The sequence below is a fragment of the Prunus avium genome, chromosome 2 (genome assembly GCF_965620075.1).
Source record: "Prunus avium chromosome 2, drPruAviu1.hap1.1, whole genome shotgun sequence".
Lineage (NCBI taxonomy): Eukaryota > Viridiplantae > Streptophyta > Magnoliopsida > Rosales > Rosaceae > Prunus > Prunus avium.
Genome location: NC_142285.1, coordinates 3,834,259 through 3,853,789, shown reverse-complemented (window position 1 = coordinate 3,853,789; position 19,531 = coordinate 3,834,259). Strand labels below are relative to the sequence as shown.

Sequence of the window (19,531 nt, the reverse complement as noted above, 5' to 3'; positions counted from 1 at the left end):
ACCGTACCGAATAGTAACAAAAACAAAAATATACGCGAGTTTTACTCGAGCTCTCACCTAGACTCTTGAACTCTCCTCCCACTCCCAGCCAGCTCTCTCTTTCTCTCAAACTCTCGATCTTTCTCAATCCCCCTCAATCGATCGAACCATTCTGAAGCTCATCTCATCCAGCCAGAAGCCCAACTTTATCGGTATAGACCTCATCCCATCCTCTCTGTAATAAAACAAGGTCATCACACCCTATGTGGGTGAGTGGGAGATGTAATAAAACAATGATTATGCACTAATCCTTGTTTTATGGCACTACACAAATTAAGGCACTTAGCCTTGTTTTATGGCACTACACTAATCCTTGTTTTAAGGCACTACCAACTTAAGCACTAGTGTATGTTTTATGCTCTCTTGAGATGAGCTAAAACAACTCCTATAAATAGATGGAGTGTGTGCAAGTGAAGAAGTGATGAGAAGCATTAGTGCATACTCTCTAAGTTGGTGTGTGTGAGACAAGAAGTGTGAGTGCATATCAAAGAGTTGTAGTGAGTTTTACACCCACAAAGAGAGAAACCTCATATCTCCCTAAACACTCTCCTTTAGGCAATTCACCAAGAGCCTTGGTCTTGGGTACGTGGAATCAATGGAGTAACTTTCATAGCCAATCCAACGACCTTGGAGACGAAGAACGTGTAGAATCTTGTTGGCGTGTTCGTGACGTGGAAGCATCACGGTGGGCTAGTAATTGCAAGCGGTTTTTCACTTGGAATCTTCCACAAGGTATGCAGTACCTTATTCCGAATATATATTAACGCTTATTAACACTCTCTCGATAGAGAACTCACCCTCTCTCTCGACTTCCTCTCTCTCTCTCTCTCCCCCAAAGCAAAGCTGTTGAGAGTTAAACCAAGCTAAAGAGGAATCCAAAGCTACTGATGTAAGAGCATGATGTCGGGTGGTATATTTTGTTTATTGGCTCAATGAGCTACTGTTATTTCACCCATGCTGTCGGTTGTTGTCCCAATACAACTTTTCTCTTTTTGCTGGAAAGTCTGTCTCTCAAAGAGACGTTGTCTCTATTTTGTAATGAGTGTTGTAGCAAACTATTATCATTTTTTGAATGTGAACTTATCAGACGTGCTTCAGCTTTTCTTCTCCATTTTTCTCTCTGAGTTTCTTGCGTTTGTCTTCTTCCCTTCTTTTCTTCTTCCGTGTCTGTGAGTTTTTACTTGCTTGCTGTGTTGTTTGGTTTGTTTGTCTTGAGCTAGCTGGTGTTAGTTTTTAGTTTTTTCTACAAAAGCGACCTCGCCCTCTCTCTTTCCCTGGAATTCTAACCTAACCCCATCGAATTTCATACAAAATTTGTGATAGCTCTGGATGATTTTAAGGTAAAGCTACTATATCTGGTTTGAATGTATGAAAGGAAAGAACTTTTTCGGTAGTTTGATTTCAATGGAGGTACGATAATTATGTTTTTGATATGTTGATCTCTGCAGTTGTGGTTTGAAGGATCTACTGTTGTGCTTTGAGGATCTGTTTAAATGAATTTGTATCTATTTTATTTTATTCAAATATTTTGGACTCATAATTTGCTTCTCTGTTTTTTTGCTTGCATTACCCTTTATATTTGAATATGTTTATTTGAGATATACATATATATATATATATATATATATATATATACATGTCCTGTTTTGCTCCTGTGGATTATTAATCTTGAATTTTTCCATGGTTTGTAATAAGTATAATTTCGATTTCTTACTCTCTGTATATATATACATGTCCTGTTTTGGTTCATTTTTGAGGTGTGTTATTTTGATACCGAAATGGTACCGTACCATATCGATACCGATTTGGTACGGTATGATACGGTACCAACTTTGGCAAACCATAATCCCATACCGTACCATATCGGTTTTAATTTCCGGTATCGGTAGCGGTACGAGCCCAATACCGTACCGTACCGTGCCCACCCCTAGCGGTGACTCTTTTCCAACTGATTTTCAAGACCTAATTTCTTTGTGAAATGATTCTTTTACCCTTGGACAAAAAGAAAAAAAAAACCCCTTTGAGATGGGGAAAGAGAGACGAAGGGATGAATATTAGATAGGTAGGGTAGTAGATGTTGACAAATATGAGAGGTGTGGAAAACAAGAGGCAAATTGTGCAAAACAAGACAATAAAGTGAAAGGGTAAAAAAAAAGGGCAAGTTATTGGCGTGAAAGAGAAGAGGTAGCAATTTTACTTCATTTATTTATTTGTATTTTTTATGGAGTAATGGGTAAATGATATGATTAATTGCAAGTGGACAAAATCGCTCAAATTAATATAATGGTAAATAGAGTATCGTTCCAATAAGGATCAAGTTAATCTAGTAAATACTAGAGTGATTTATTTCTAATTATATTTGAATTAAACGATAAGAGGATTAAAATGACGAAAATGTAATTAAGCAAATAAAATAAGAATAAGTAAACAATGTAAAAAATGAAAACAAAGATGATAAAGCACTAGGACACCGATTTCACCTAGCTTAATCCCACCCAAATCCTTCTAGCTTGTCAATCCTAATTACCTAACATGTTGATAATCGTTTTCCCTTATCTCACAAATACTCTCTTTCGAGTTATATTGATGGTGTTTCGTACCGTCAACCCACTCTATTCCTAGTTATGGATTTAGATGGTTAATAACCCATTAAGATTTGCGGAAAACATTAAAGACTACACAAACCATAACCTAATCTTCCGAGTTGCTACGTAATTTATGGTACTTGTTACAAGAAGCTATTTATTAGGCATCTCCTTCTGGTCTCAACCCAATTCTTCTAATCATACAATTAATGGCGAATTAATTGAAAGCATTAAGAATGGTAACAAGCACTCGACATGAATAGATAAATAAAATTAACAATATCAAAGAATTTGAGTATTCATAGCTAGGCTACATCGTAGCCCTAGTAAAAGAAATTGGTTCATGAAAAACTTATTGAGAAACATGATGATTGATGAAGACATGGAAGGTACTGAATTCTCCAAAACGTACAAGATATTTGATTTTGCGCTTGATTAAGTAACTTGCTGAGTTGGATCATAGTCAACGGGTTTTATTTAGAAAAAAACAGAATTTTATTCAAACAACAGTAAAGAGATGAGTTGTAGTTGAGGAAAATTGACTTTCAAAAGGTTAAGCTAAATAGATGGGTTATAGTTGAAAATACAAGGTGTCAAACATTATTGTTGTGAAAATGGAGATATGATTACTATTTCGGTTTGATGGGTTAAGTGCATAGACTCAATTAAAACCTAGTGGAACTGATTAGTTCTAATCTAATTCTTTCATACTTGTGTTGGAATCACCTTCTCTGTCGATAAATAAAATTTAAAAACAAAAAACTACTTATACAAATGTTTAAAAATAGGATTTCTTCTTTAAATACCACAAAAAACAAGAAAGACGATGTTTGCACTAAAACTAGATGGGTAGTAAGTAGGCCAACTTAAAGATGAGGTGGATGCTGAAGGTGAGGACCCTCAGTATGTAAGAGCATTCGATAAGTAAATGGACATGCATACATAAGACAAATGTACGTGGTTCACCCGAATAATGGGCTACGTCCACGGAGAAGTATGTTCTCATTACGATAATTTGTGTATACATTGCACATAGGGTTAGACCCAAGGGGAAGAAGAAGAATGCCAAAGGCTGAAGGCTGAAGGTAGGAAGGCTGGAGGCTGAAGGCTGAAGGCTGAGAATCTGGCTGAAGGCCAATGATCCGTGGGCTTGTAAATGGGCTCATGGGTAAACCCATAGGGCCCCAGTAGCCTGCCTAACTCCTCTTTTCTTTCTCCTCCTTTCTTTCTCCTCTCCTCTTCTTGAAGGAGAGGGGTCTTCTTTTATAAGTGAGGAAGAGTCCCCTCCTCTTGTGTTTTGTCGATGTGGGACTCCCTTCCCTTTGGCTTTGGGAGTGTTTGGGAGTGCTTGGCCAGATATTGTACAAACAGGAGTCCCCCAAGTTCCCGATTAAGGAGGCACTTCTTGATTGGGGACTTGTAGTCAACAATGCACTGGCCAAGTAATGTTTCAGCTCATTCTTCCCTTTTCATTGTACGCAGCATCAATGTGGAGTTGTTGAGTCAGTTCTTCATTGGTGCTGTTTGGCATGTAAACTAGGCGCCGTAAAGGAGAAGTGTTTCATGGGGGGTGTCGTTCGGCAAGGTGATGTAGAAGCTGCCAGAAGCTTGGAAGCTGATGCCGGAAGCTTGGAAGCTTGGAAGCTGATGCCGGAAGCTTGGAAGCTTGGAAGCTGATGCCGGAAGCTTGGAAGCTGCCGTAAAGGAAAAATGTCTCCAGGGATGCCGTTCGGCATGTGGGTTTGGCGCCGTAAAGGAGAAGTATCTTCTGGGGGGTGCCGTTCGGCAAGGTGGGCTAGAAGCTGCCACAAGCCTGGAAGCTGATGCCGGAAGCTTGGAAGCTGATGCCGAAAGCTTGGAAGCTGATGCCGGAAGCTTGGAAGCTGCCGTAAGCTTGGGAGCTACCGTAAAGGAAAAATGTCTCCATGGATGCCGTTCGGCATGTGGGCTTGGCGCCGTAAAGGAGAAGTATCTCCTGGGGGGGTGCCGTTCAACAAGGTGGGGCAGAAGCTGCCAGAAGCCTGGAAGCTGATGCCGGAAGCTCGGAAGCTGATGCCGGAAGCTTGGAAGCTGATGCCGGAAGCTTGGAAGCTGCCGTAAGCTTGGGAGCTGCCGTAAAGGAAAAATGTCTCCAGGGATGCCGTTCGGCATGTGGGCTTGGCGCCGTAAAGGAGAAGTATCTCCTAGGGGGGGTGTCGTTCAGCAAGGTGGGGCAGAAGCTGCCAGAAGCCTGGAAGCTGATGCCGGAAGCTTGGAAGCTGCCGTAAGCTTGGGAGCTGCCGTAAAGGAAAAATGTCTCCAGGGATGCCGTTCGGCATGTGGGCTTTGAAGGAATTTCAAAACATTTTTCCAAAGTTCATTTGAATATTAAACATGCATTTAATCAAATTAATCGCAGTGGAAGTCTAAGGTGGTTGTTTAAATTCAAAAACAAAACTTCTTCCAAGTATCTTAAGCCATGAACATTGATATGTTTTTCATAAATGAAAATTCAAGAGAAAGGATAAGATCTAATTACCCTTGAAGCAATTATATGAACCAATTTTTGTTTGGTTTTCTCTTGATGATTTCCTCTTTGTTGATCTCCTATTTGATCTTTGATCTTTGCTCCTTGATATTTCTCCTCCATGTGAGCCACAAAAGTATATGGCCTCTAAGTCTCCACACCAATGGAACCTTGAGATGAGAAGAAGTATCTTGAGAATACTTGGATGCTAGTGCAAGATTCTCAAGATTGGTTTTAATCTAAACCACTTTGAAAGATGAAAGTGTTTCACTCTTGAAAACTCTCTTTTTCTCTCTTTGATCTCCCAAACCCATTTGGTTGATGTTGGATTGTGTTTTTGTGTTAATGAGCTTATGGAAACAATTCCCATACATACTTACTTAAGCATTTTCGGCCAAAACCCATTGGGCTTCCAAAATTGGGTCTTATGACACTTAAACCATAATATTTAGGTGTCTTAAGCCCTTGGGCTTGATACCCAACCATTTGGGTTTCCCGTTAACTATTACCGAGGCCCAAATACGTTTTTACACGTATTAAATCATCAACATCAAATCAATCAAATTGATTTCCTCATTCTCATTTGTATTACTCAAAGTTAACCATTTAAGGTATGCGATCCATTAGGTTCTAATTAGCAAGGTAGTGGGAAAATATAAGAACTCTTTCTAACCAACTGGAATTAAAACCCCTTTTTAATTCTTCCTTTATTTAGATCGATCACAATCAATCCTAGGACTTCCACAAGCCAAGAGTGACATCTAGCAATATATCAAGGCTACCCAAGCTAACCAGAATAGATGAAGAACCTATTCAGTTGGAATTGCAATGCAATACGGTCCTTCTCTTATACAATGTTTCAAATCATATTATTAGGGTACGGATTGTTTATGTCAAACCCCTAATATGATTTACAACCTCATGTGATTCAAAAGAACATGATTAAGAACAACTTTCTAAATCAAGCTCAAAATACTTTGGCCAAAGATTTACTGAATCACATCTTGAAACATTCTCCTTCTTTATCGAAAGTAGAGATTCCTTATTGTACATTCACATGCCCCTATGATGAATTAAGAGATCCCAACAACACTTAAGACAAATCTTTTACGGCTTGCCTTTAAGAGCTATCAAAGATCAATAACGCATCACAGGACAACCATGATGCCTCAGGTCTAAGGACTAATTTGCATTATTGCAACTATGAGTTCTTGTTTGACATATAGATAAATATTCCATACGAGAACTACAGTTGATCGCGTTCAGTGTACTCATTCAATAATGAGCACCCACATACTTGTATTAGTGTCAACTACACAAATGGTTTGAGACTAACCATCCTCCCAATTGAGCATACATAATATGTGCTAATCTTGACGGTTTATCAATGCCCATTTGATAAGCTATGATTAGGAACATTTTGGGATGCTACGGTTAGAGATTAAAGGCCTCCCGAATCTAATCTTCTTTAGATTACTTTATCTCTTATTTAGCATACCTTGGACATTTGTTTCTTTACACGATGTAAAAGATAACAAAATAAATTTGCCCTTTATATATCATATACGAAATGTATTCTAAGGAGATCACATCAAATGTATTGGCTCTTAGGGCACATTTCTAACAGGCTTGACGCCGTAAAGGAGAAGTATCTCATGGGGGGTGCCGTTCGGCAAGGTGGGCTAGAAGCTGCCAGAAGCCTGGAAGCTGATGCTGAAAGCTTGGAAGCTGATGTCGGAAGCTTGGAAACTGATGCCGGAAGCTTGGAAGTTGTCGTAAGCTTGGGAGCTGCCGTAAAGGAAAAATGTCTCCAGGGATGCCATTCGGCATGTGGGCTTGGCGCCGTAAAGGAGAAGTATCTCCTGGGGGGGGGTGCCGTTCAGCAAGGTGGGGCAGAAACTGCCAGAAGCCTGGAAGCTGATGCCGGAAGCTTGGAAGCTGATGCCGGAAGCTTGGAAGCTTGGAAGCTGATGCCGGAAGCTTGGACTTGCTGCCGTAAGCTTGGGAGCACTGCTGTATGCTTTGGAGTCGCTGCCGGAAGCTTGGCAAAGAGTAGGTGTAGTAATTTAGAAAAGGCATAATTATTAAGTAATGGATACTCACATAATTTTGGAGTGCCGAATGATGATGGGGGATGTACAAGGCATCGAGCGCGCAGAATCATCTGAGAATACCAAAGGCAGACGCCGAATCATTGGGGAGATGTGAAGACATCGTACGCGCCGAATGATGTAAGGGTGCCGAAGGCAGAGGCCGAATCATTGGGGGATGTGAGGACATCGCACGCCGAATGATGCAAGGGTGCCGAAGGAAGATGCCGAATCATTGGGGAGATGTGAGGACATCGCACGCCGAATGATGCAAGGGTGCCGAAGGAAGATGCCGAATCATTGGGGAGATGTGAAGACATCGTACGCGCCGAATGATGCAAGGGTGCCGAAGTCAGATGCTGAATCATTGGGGGATGTGAAGACATCGCACGCCGAATGATGCAAGGGTGCCGAAGGCAGATGCCGAATCATTGGGGGATGTGAAGATATCGCACGCCGAATGATGCAATGGTGCCGAAGGCAAATGCCGAATCATTGGGGGATGTGAAGACATCGCGCGCCGAATGATGCAAGGGTGCCGAAGGGGCACTTGTTGTAGGCTGCCGAGAGCACTCGAAAAGGAGAACGACATAGCGTTTTGTGTCGTTTCCCACAGACGGCGCCAATCTGTTTGCGCTAAAACTATATGGGTAGTATGAAGGCCAACTTAAAGATGAGGTGGATGCTGAAGGTGAGGACCCTCAGTGTGTAAGAGCATTCGATAAGTAAATGGACATGCATACATAAGACAAATGTACGTGGTTCACCCGAATAATGGGCTACGTCCATGGAGAAGTATGTTCTCATTACAATAATGTGTGTATACATTGCACATAGGGTTAGACCCAGGGGGAAGAAGAAGAATGCCGAAGGCTGAAGGCTAAAGGTAGGAAGTCTGGAGGCTGAAGGCTGAAGGCTGATGATCTGGCTGAAGGCCAATGATCCGTGGGCTTGTAAATGGGCTCATGGGTAAACCCATGGGGCCCCAGTAGCCTGCCTAACTCCTCTTTTCTTTCTCCTCCTTTCTTTCTCCTCTCCTCTTCTTGAAGGAGAGGGGTCTTCTTTTATAAGTGAGGAAGAGTCCCCTCCTCTTGTGTTTTGTCGATGTGGGACTCCCTTCCCTTTGGCTTGGGAGTGTTTGGGAGTGCTTGGCTAGATATTGTACAAACAGACGAGAGGGAAAAGTTGCATCTATCCCGTGCCCATGAGCTCTTAAACCACTTTAGAATATGTTATTTTTCCAATGTGGGATCTTCAGTCCTAACATTCCATCATGCTTTCGTACTCAACTATCGGTATTCAATGACTCGATATCATGCCCATACATAACACCGATCATCTTAATTTAGCCTATAGGTCACCCTTGTCGTGGAATTGGGCCCAGTTGCGTGGTGAAACAAGGTTTTGATACCAAATGTTAAGAACTCTTAGATAGAACTTGTCCCTAAAAAACGGCTTGTAAGGGAAGAGTGCCCATGAGTTCTTAAACCACTCTAAAATATGCTTATTTTTCCAATGTGGGATCTTGAGTCCTAACACTAACCTTGACGCTTTTACACTGGAGTTTCTTTGGTCCTATGTGCGTATCAATGGAGGTACACCTTGTGCACTTATTGTTGCTGATGGACTCCTCTGTAATGCGTTTGTGACTGACGTTTGTGTGTATAAATACAATCTATTGTCTTTCTCTAATTAAATAATTTTAAATTTTAAATTTTAAAAAAAAAAAACAAGAAAGACAATGTTAACATGACCCGCAGTGTTTTTATACAGGGTAATACTAGGCTTATCACATTTTTATACTACATTGTGTACCACCTTTTTAATAGAGGTGAAGCCCACCAATACAATGAGACTCACCTCTATTTAGAGAGATGATATACAATGTGGTATAAAAATGTGATAAGCCTAACATCTTCCTTTTATAAAAGCAAAATAAAACATTATCCACTCCGAGCCGAAAAGCTAAGCTACTACCATACCATGGCAAGGCTTCTCGTCTCCAACACAGCCTCTCTCACTCTCTCTCCACCAGCCCCGTCCTCACGTGCTCTACTCAACCCCCCGCACGTGCCCAAATCGCCGGCGACTCGATTTTCCGGCCGGAAAGCCAGAGGCCTAACGGTGGTGACATGTGCCGGTCCCACCACGAACCAGTACGTGTTCGCATTCGTTATGCCACTCTCTCTGATCGCTGTCACTGTCTTCACCTCCTTGAGAATCGCCGATAAGCTCAACGAAGACTTTCTTGAAGAGGTTTGTGAAATTTCTGCAGCTGGGTTTTTGTCTTTTTTTGCATGCGGCTTAATGCTTCTGAGATGTTAAAGTTCATGTGGGTTTTGGGTTTTGTTGAAGATTGCAAGCGGTTTTATATTTCTTTTCGTTTTTGTGGTGATTGGAATGAGCAAGATTGCCAATGATTTCTTTCACATAGAATATAAAATTTGGCAATTGAACTGCCAGGCAAGCCTTCAATGGCTAGAATATAAAATGTGTCGTTTTGCTCTGTCATGATGTTTTTTTTACTCTTATGTACTCTGTTTTGCTCTGGTAGTTTTCTCATTATGTTTAAATTTTGATGTCGTAATCACCCCGACATGGAACAATAACGAAAATTAGGAGCTTTTATCAACTTGTTCCTCTGAAATGTAAAATGCATATTCACATATAATCTCAATTTTGTTTAAAATCATGATTTCGGCATTGTCTGATGGCATGTTCTTAGAGACATGTTATTAGATGTGCCTTAAAAAGAATACTCGGTTTAAAATTAAGATATTTATCCTTTTTCTGTGCTTATATCTTCTGCTGCTGTTTTGACAGAAGCTTTTAGCTTTGTTTTCTAAATATTCCATATTGTAATGGGAACAATCTTATGTTTTCCTCTTTTCTTTAATGTAAAAAACTATCTTTGGAACCCCTAGGTGAACAGGAGGGGCTGGAAAGTGAGAGTTTTGCAAATACTGCTAAAAATAGAGTAATTTCATAATCTGTTTGTTTGCGATGTTCTTTTTCTTTTTCTCCAATTAGTTGTTATGTTTATGAACTATGAACTACCAGATTCTGGAAACTCAGTCAACAAATCATTGTCCGAGATACTTGTGGTCTGCCAAGCAAATTATTTATTACATTTGCGATTATAGTAACTGTTAATTCATGGGATAGCACGTCTGTTCTTCACAGCTTGACTTTTGTTGGTCTCACATTATAATTAGCCTTCGAAGAAAATTATGCCACAAGAAATATGGAAAACCTGCTGCAAATTGTCATTATCCTGACTGCTTATATTTTCGTATGCGCGAATGTGTTGTTTTTTTTTCTCTCTATATTTTTGTAAGTAGGTCGTGATGTTTGTATTGTTTATGTAGATTGCAATTAACCAAGCGATCAGGGAAACTGATGAGGATGATGTAGTTGACATGTCTATAGAGGAAAAATCTGCCCTTCCACGAACACGCAACCGACCCAAAAGGGAAGTCTAGACTTTCTGTTTGCTGCTTGGTAAGGTTTAGTTTTATATTTCAGATCAGCGTGAAGTCGTGAATGGTGATTCTTTGAATGTAAGGGAAAGAAGGGGATGCAGGGAAACTTATAGGCTTTGACAATTTTCTATGTCTAATGGCACCTTCTCTTTCTTCCTTGAGAATCAGAGTGCATGCATTGTGTTTCTATTGTTTGTAAAAAGAAATATGGAATGAATATATAGAGTTTGCATAATAGGCAGAGGAGGTTTTGCTGTTAGTGTTTCCGATAAGCTTTTTGGTTCCTAGCAGAAGTGACAATCCCACCTGAAGGATTTTACAGACAGTATTCATATAGATCAATAGAATGATTTCTTTAAATTTCGAATCCTCGTAATTGAAATTATTGTCAATTCTGAATTTTTTTTAATAATTTATTTCAAGACGCAGAATACAAAGTAGAAAAGGTTCATGAAATAAACCTGCTATGCCAAAACTCAAAAGTCGCCTTGAATATTGCGCATTACATGAAATTGGCGTTGCAGTCGCAGTTTCTCTCACAAATTAACATTTCAGATCTGTCATCTTTGACCTATTGCAAAAAAAAATTAGGAAACATCAACTCCTGCATGTTCAGCCCATCACTGATATTGAAATGGGAACTTGGAGTTTGCCTTGAGAGAAATATCTCCCCCTGCTATCAACGGAATATCAAGCCTCATTGACTTTCTTACAAAAACAACAATAATTTGATTGATAGACAAATAACCATGTAAACGGCTTAGACCTGTAACACAGAATGGAAGTTCTGAACTAGGTTTTCTTCTCCGCATATATCAAGAATCAGCCTGCTGTTGTGAAAATGGACAAACACTTTCACTCACTCCCCTAATGATCTTGTTGTTGATGGACTTTGTGACACACACAAGAATGGATGAATCACACACACACACACTTGAGAAACCAACCAAGCACAAAGTGACACAAGTATTTTAGAGGTTCAGCAATTGCCTACATCTTCTTGGTGATCCCCTTGAGAAATTCACTAATGAAAGAATAAGTTACAACTTTGGTTTACAAAGAAACCCCCTTAGAACTCTATTCTCTCCCAAGCTCTCTTTTCTCTCTCACCCCTTTGCTCAACACTTGATACACTTGTGAACACTCTTCACAACTCTTGGTGTTCCCCCCCCCCCTTTGGTGTCTAGACTACTCAAGACTCAACTCAGCTCTCTCTTGAACTGATTGCCCTCTCTCTCTTCCTCCCTTGGTGAGATAACCTCCCTTTGAACACAATAGCTCCCAGCTACTTGACAACTTTGAGATTAACCACACAATTTCTGTCTTGCTTCCTCTTCCCTTTAATACACAAGCCTTTGGACTTCAGAAGAGACTCCTTCTTTCCTCCCACGTTCTGCCCTTGGTTACCTAACATGGACCACAACTTGGGCAGACCAAAGGCTAGGCATTGATAGCTGCAACTTCAGCCACCCTATCTAGAGCTATAGGGTAGGTACTCTTTGAAACAAGTCAACTATCCTCATTCAATGGTGCTCCAGCTTTTCCAGCACCTTGCTAGACCTCCTAGAACCCATAACACACCTTAGAGGCCCGAGGGATTAGGTAGGGAACCAATACATGTGAAATGCACCTTGAAAAACGCATGGAAAAACGACACAGCACGTCTGGCGACCGGTCGCACGTTCCTGGCGACCGGTCACATTGCAATCTGTCTGAAAGCGACCGGTCGCTTGCACCTTGCGACCGGTCGCTGGTCACGATTTCCAGCTTCTCCTCCAGACTTCGAATCTGCTTCAAAACGACCGGTTGCAAATACCCAGCGACCGGTCGCTTCCTCCTTCACTTGCATACTTAATGTGAGCCATTTTTCCAACACCTGCCCCATCCACATCCATATGCGGGCCTCTCTGCTGCCCTGAAACTTTTTCAACCCATCATCTCCCCCGTTTGAGCCTTCCATTATTGGTAACTTGAAGATAACTTTAACACCTCTTTGCGCTTAATCTCTGATAAACAAAATATTCTTGATTCTTTTCCAAAATATGCCGAGCTAAAGCACAATCTAGAAAGAAAGAAAAAAAAAAACAAAGAAGAAGCAAGAATCAGCTTGCTAAAGCACATTGACAATAAAGGATCTCACTAGGTTTAAAACAAGGCTTTGGAGAACTAAACTGACCTGTTGGAGAAGTTATGAGACATTGAAAAAACAAACATCACTCATGATGCCCGCTGATATGAAGCCTCATAACACTTCCCTGGAAAGGTGCACCATCTGCCACTCTGAAGACTACAACCACAAATACATACAGATCTTAATTGCAGTGTTCACCCGATACAACTTCCTGCATTAAAAGCAAATTGCAACAGAAGGTACGTACTCTCTGTTGGGAAAATGGCTCACCTAAGGATACAAGGTTGGTTTTGGCGCTGAAAGGAAGATTTTGAATCTGCCTAAAAGCGACCGGTCGCTAGGCATTTGCGACCGGTCGTTTTGAAGCAGATTCGAAGTCTGGAGCAACATCAACGAGCGACCGGTCGCCAGTTCTTTGCGACCGGTCGCAGGAAGCTAGCGACCGGTCGCTTAGCATTTGTGACCGGTCGTTTAGAAGCAGATTCAAGGTCTGGAGAAAAAACCAAAAGCGACCGGTCGCCAGTTCCTGGCGACCGGTTGTCCCAATCGTGCTGTGACGATTTCTTACGCGTTTTCAACAGTGTTTTCAATGGCTATCGCTTTCCACAAGATTTCAGAGGCTTAGTGGGTCACTTCTGAGTTAAATGAACGTTGACTACCTGCTGGATAGTTGGGAGAGCACTCATGGTTAATTGGTTATCTTATTTCAAAGATATCACTCTCCATTTTCTGGTGTAAGTGGGAGGTGGCTGAGTTGGATTCTATTTACCTACTTGATCTGACATTTAGTCTAAGTGGTGACTAAAGGGAAGAACGTGGAGGACAAGCTGATATCTTATCTCTTGTCTATTGGCTTGTGTAGGAAATGGGGTGAAGTAAGATAACTCAAGAGGAGAAAACAAGTTGAATAATTGTAAGTGGAAGAAGCTGGTATTCCAAGTTGAGTTAGAGCTGAAGTTTTAGGTGTGTGTTCAGAAAAACTAAGGGGAGAGCAAGAGAGTTCTCTAAGTGTATCAAGGTGTTGAGCAAGGGTGTGAGAGAAACAGATTGTGAGGGTAGTGTTCTAAGGGGGTTTCCTTTGTAAACCAAAGTTGTAACCTATCTTCATTAGTGAAATTTCTCAAGGTGATCACCAAAGAGGATGTAGGCAATTTGCTGAACCTCTATAAACACTTGTGTCATTTGTGCTTGGTTAATTTCTGTGTGTGTGTGTAAGACTCATCCATCATTGAGTTCTTTGTCCAAAGTCCATCAACAACAAGATCTTAAAAGGGCAGTGAGTTAGTCATTAATTCTCAACAAGTGGTATCAGAGCTGTGTTTGGCAGCTGGAGCTAGTTCTTCTCTTGGAGTGCTAGTGTGTTGAAGATGGCAAGTGACATGGAAGCTGAGAGTGGTAGCAGTTCACAGCATATGAAGCCACCACAGGCAGCAAGTATGAAGGTGGAGTTAAAGCCTTTCACAGGGAAGGAGAACTTCACTCTTTGGCAACGAAGGATGAAGTCAGCTCTTACACAACAACAGCTCCATGTAGTGTTGGTTGGCAAGGAGAAGAAGCCAGCAAGCATGACGGATGATGAGTGGGGAGTTCTTGACGAGTTAGCCAGAGGAGCTATCGAAAACTATCTCTCCGATGAGGTGCTCATCAACGTGATAAAGGATACAGCGAAGCAAACATGGGAGAAGCTCGAAGAGATGTTTGCAGGGAAATCGTTGTCCAACAAACTCTTCCTCAAGGAAGAACTCCTGAATCTTAAGATGGAGGAGGGAGGAAATCTAATGGAACATCTAAGTAGTTTCAATAGATGTGTTGCTGACTTGCAGAGAATGGATGTGAATTATAGTCCGGAGGATAAGGCTCTCATGTTGTTGACATCCTTACCTTCGTCCTATAAACACTTCCGAACCACTCTTATGTTCGGAAAGGTTACTCTTGATTTTGAGCCTGTGGTGCAAGACATCATGACACACCATAGGATGACTCAACGTTCGGGAGAAAACTCTCAAGGTGAAGGTCTAGTTGCAAAGACCGGAGAGAGAGGTCGTTCAAAGAGGCGTGAAGGCAAGAAAGGCAATAGAGGAAGGTCCAAATCCAAGGCGAAAGATGGTTGTTTCGAGTGTGGGTCAAAGGAGCATTGGAAAAAGAATTGCCCCATATGGAAGGAGAAGAAGAACAAAGGGAAGAATGCAGCAAACACAGCGGAGGATGTCACGGAAAGTGATGGTGAGCTTTTGTGTGTTAATAGCAATGTTAAAACAAATGCATTGGCTAATTCTTCAAGGTGTTCCTCTTCCGATTGGATTTTGGATTCCGGATGCTCATATCATATGTGCTCAAACAAGGAGTGGTTTGACACGTATGAGAAAGAAGATAGCAGTGAAGTGATGATGGGGGATGGCTCAATGTGTAGAGTCAAAGGAACCGGTACAATCAAGGTAAAGATGCATGATGGGGCTGTTAGGACGCTTGGAATGGTAAGGCACATTCCAAAGTTGCGTAAGAATCTCATTTCCCTTGGAACTCTTGATAAGAATGGTTATTCATTCAAAGCAAATGGAGGGAAACTCATAGTCTCAAAAGGTTCACTTGTGATTATGAAGGGTGAGATTCAACCTAATTGTCTATATAGGTTGTGTGGTACAACAATCATAGGTGGAGCAGCTGTATCTACAAGCAAGGACTCGGAAGATGAAACTCAGCTTTGGCATTTGAGGCTAGGGCACATGAGTGAGAGGGGCATGCAGGAACTACACAACAGAAAATTGTTGAAAGGTGTTCAAAGTTGCAAGCTTGAGTTCTGCAGATTTTGTACCATGGGAAAGCAATCAAAAATAGCTTTCAAGCAGCGAAACAAAGAGGAAGAAAGCACGGGTGTGCTAGATTATATTCACACGGATGTATGGGGGCCATCACCGGTTAAATCGAAGGGTGGAGCTCGCTATTTTGTGACTTTCTTGGATGATTTTTCCAGGAAGGTTTGGGTCTACTTCATGAAGGAGAAATCTGAGGTCTTCACCAAATTCAAAGAGTGGAAGGCGGAAGTAGAGAACCTAACCGGAAGAAAGATCAAGATCCTAAAGAGTGACAATGGTGGTGAATATAAGGACAGCAAGTTCCTTGAGTTTTGCAAAAGTGAAGGCATTAAGAGGCACTTTACCGTGAAGAAGACACCCCAACAAAATGGAGCTGCGGAGAGGATGAACCGAACTCTCATGGAGCGTGAGAGATGTATGAGAATTCATGCAGGGTTGCCCGAATCTTTTTGGGCAGAAACGGTTAACCACGCTGCCTATTTGGTTAACCGATCGCCTTCAAGAAATCTTGAGTTCAAGTGTGCAGAGGAGGTATGGTCTAAAAGGTCAATCGATTATTCGAATCTTAAGGTGTTTGGGTGCAGTGCATATGCACTTATTCCTAGTGATGAAAGATCCAAGTTGAAGCCAAAGTCTCTTGAATGTATTTTCATTGGATTTGAGAGTGGTGTGAAGGGCTACAAGCTGTGGGATCCAGTGAACCACAAGAAGATACTCAGCAGAAATGTTGTGTTTGATGAGAAGACCATACCTATGAACAAAGTCAAGAATTCAGAGGCAAAGGAGGATGTTGTTGAGAAAGAAACAACCTTTGAAGTTCCACTCAAGAAGGTGTCAAGAAAGACTACTCAGAAACAGCCAACTGAAGACGTTCAGGAGGAGGTGGAGTCCGACATTGAAGAGGAAGAAGCTGGGCAGCATCAACAACACACTCAAGAAGAAGAAGAGGCTCAAGAACAGGTGGAGCCATCATCTATAGCTCGGTCCAGGCCCAAGAGAACCATCAAACCACCTCAAAGGTTTGGATGGGAGATGGATGCAGTTCACTATGCCCTAAATGCTAGTGAAGAAGAACCAACCACGTTCCAAGAAGCTGTTGAGAACAAGGAACGGGAAAGTTGGATGGAAGCTATGATGCAAGAGATGGAATCTCTACACCAAAACTCAGTTTGGGAGTTAGTTCCTAAACCCAAAGGTCGCAAGGTTATTGGCTGCAAATGGGTGTTTAGGAAGAAAGAAGAAATGCATGAGAAGGGTGCCACCTTATTCAAAGCTCGGTTGGTGGCAAAAGGATTCTTGCAAAAGGAGGGAGTTGATTATGATGAAATCTTCTCTCCGGTGGTGAAACATACTTCTATACGACTACTACTCTCCATAGTAGCACAAGAGGACATGGAGGTGGAGCAAATGGATGTGAAGACTGCTTTCCTTCATGGTGAATTGGAGGAAGACATCTACATGAGCCAACCTCAAGGGTTCATTGAAGCAGGGAAGGAAAATCTGGTTTGCAGGTTGAAGAAGTCTTTGTATGGACTGAAGCAATCTCCAAGGCAGTGGAACAAGTGCTTCGATTCTTACATGATGAAGATTGGGTATAGAAGATGTGAATCTGATTGTTGTGTGTACTCTCATGCATTCAAGGATGGTAACTTCATCCTTTTGCTTCTTTATGTTGATGACATGCTAATTGCATGTAAGGACATGTCAAAAATCCAGAATTTGAAGACATTACTTGGAAGGGAGTTTGACATGAAGGATCTTGGTGCTGCACAAAAGATCCTAGGAATGGAGATAAGGAGAGACAGAAAGGAAGGCAAGTTGTGGCTGTCACAAAGCAAGTATATTTCCAAGGTACTTGAAAGGTTTAATATGATGGATTGCAAACCGGTGTCTACTCCTTTGGCGGAGCATTTTAAGTTAAGTGCAAAAGAATGTCCTTCTACGAATGTGGAGAAGGAGGAAATGAGTAAAGTTCCATATGCAAGCTTGGTAGGGTGTCTCATGTATGCAATGGTGTGCACACGCCCCGACTTAGCCCAAGCCGTTAGTGTGGTGTCAAGGTATATGGCGAATCCTGGAAGGCAACATTGGACAGCAGCAAAATGGATTCTCAGGTACTTGAAGGGCACCAAAAGGCTTGGGATATTGTTTGAAAGACAACAAGGAAAGGCATGTGTGTCGGGGTATGTAGATTCTGATTATGCAGGAGATCTAGACAAGAGGAGATCCACCACAGGATATGTCTTCACTTGTGGTGGAGGACCGATTAGTTGGAGAGCAGTGTTACAATCGGTTAGTGCCTTGTCTACTACGGAAGCGGAGTATATGGCTTTAACGGAAGCTTCAAAAGAAGCGGTATGGCTGAAGAGATTGGCAAAGGAATTCGGGATAGCTCAAGACTTGGTGGTGATTCTAAGTGACAGTCAAAGTGCTATTTGCTTAGTGAAGAATCAAGTGTTCCATGGGAGGTCCAAACACATTGATGTGAGATACCACCGGATAAGGGATTGGGTGAATGATGGAGACATCACAATAATGAAGGTTCATACAAATGAGAACGCTTCAGATTGCCTAACAAAGCCAGTCACAACAGCTAAGTTCAAGCATTGTTTGAGCTTGCTCAATCTTGTTACATGCTAAAGATTGAGGTGGAGTTCTTGAGAGTTATTAGGACGATTCTCAAGACATTACAGATGTCCTAGAAGGCAATGATGTCCACAAGGAGTATTAGGCTCGCCATGGTGGAGATTGTTGGGAAAATGGCTCACCTAAGGATACAAGGTTGGTTTTGGCGCTGAAAGGAAGATTTTGAATCTGCCTAAAAGCGACCGGTCGCTAGGCATTTGCGACCGGTCGTTTTGAAGCAGATTCGAAGTCTGGAGCAACATCAACGAGCGACCGGTCGCCAGTTCTTTGCGACCGGTCGCAGGAAGCTAGCGACCGGTCGCTTAGCATTTGTGACCGGTCGTTTAGAAGCAGATTCAAGGTCTGGAGAAAAAACCAAAAGCGACCGGTCGCCAGTTCCTGGCGACCGGTCGTCCCAATCGTGCTGTGACGATTTCTTACGCGTTTTCAACAGTGTTTTCAATGGCTATCGCTTTCCACAAGATTTCAGAGGCTTAGTGGGTCACTTCTGAGTTAAATGAACGTTGACTACCTGCTGGATAGTTGGGAGAGCACTCATGGCTAATTGGTTATCTTATTTCAAAGATATCACTCTCCATTTTCTGGTGTAAGTGGGAGGTGGCTGAGTTGGATTCTATTTACCTACTTGATCTGACATTTAGTCTAAGTGGTGACTAAAGGGAAGAACGTGGAGGACAAGCTGATATCTTATCTCTTGTCTATTGGCTTGTGTAGGAAATGGGGTGAAGTAAGATAACTCAAGAGGAGAAAACAAGTTGAATAATTGTAAGTGGAAGAAGCTGGTATTCCAAGTTGAGTTAGAGCTGAAGTTTTAGGTGTGTGTTCAGAAAAACTAAGGGGAGAGCAAGAGAGTTCTCTAAGTGTATCAAGGTGTTGAGCAAGGGTGTGAGAGAAACAGATTGTGAGGGTAGTGTTCTAAGGGGGTTTCCTTTGTAAACCAAAGTTGTAACCTATCTTCATTAGTGAAATTTCTCAAGGTGATCACCAAAGAGGATGTAGGCAATTTGCTGAACCTCTATAAACACTTGTGTCATTTGTGCTTGGTTAATTTCTGTGTGTGTGTGTAAGACTCATCCATCATTGAGTTCTTTGTCCAAAGTCCATCAACAACAAGATCTTAAAAGGGCAGTGAGTTAGTCATTAATTCTCAACACTCTCCAATGGGTTATGGACTATCTTATACATATTAAACATGTTAAAAGCCAAAAAACCAGTGAATTCAATACCTGGCTTCATAAT

General features: G+C 41.7%; 1 protein-coding gene across 1 annotated transcript; it reads left to right on the top strand.

Annotated features, from left to right (window-relative positions):
- The first annotated feature begins 9,186 nt into the window (after positions 1 to 9,186).
- Positions 9,187 to 11,069, top strand: LOC148296275 (uncharacterized). Its single transcript, XM_088249586.1, has 2 exons — positions 9,187 to 9,476; positions 10,589 to 11,069. Exons 1-2 carry the CDS (start codon positions 9,204 to 9,206, stop codon positions 10,700 to 10,702), a joined length of 387 nt encoding a protein of 128 aa, XP_088105712.1. The 5' UTR covers positions 9,187 to 9,203; the 3' UTR covers positions 10,703 to 11,069.
- The last annotated feature ends 8,462 nt before the right edge of the window (positions 11,070 to 19,531 follow it).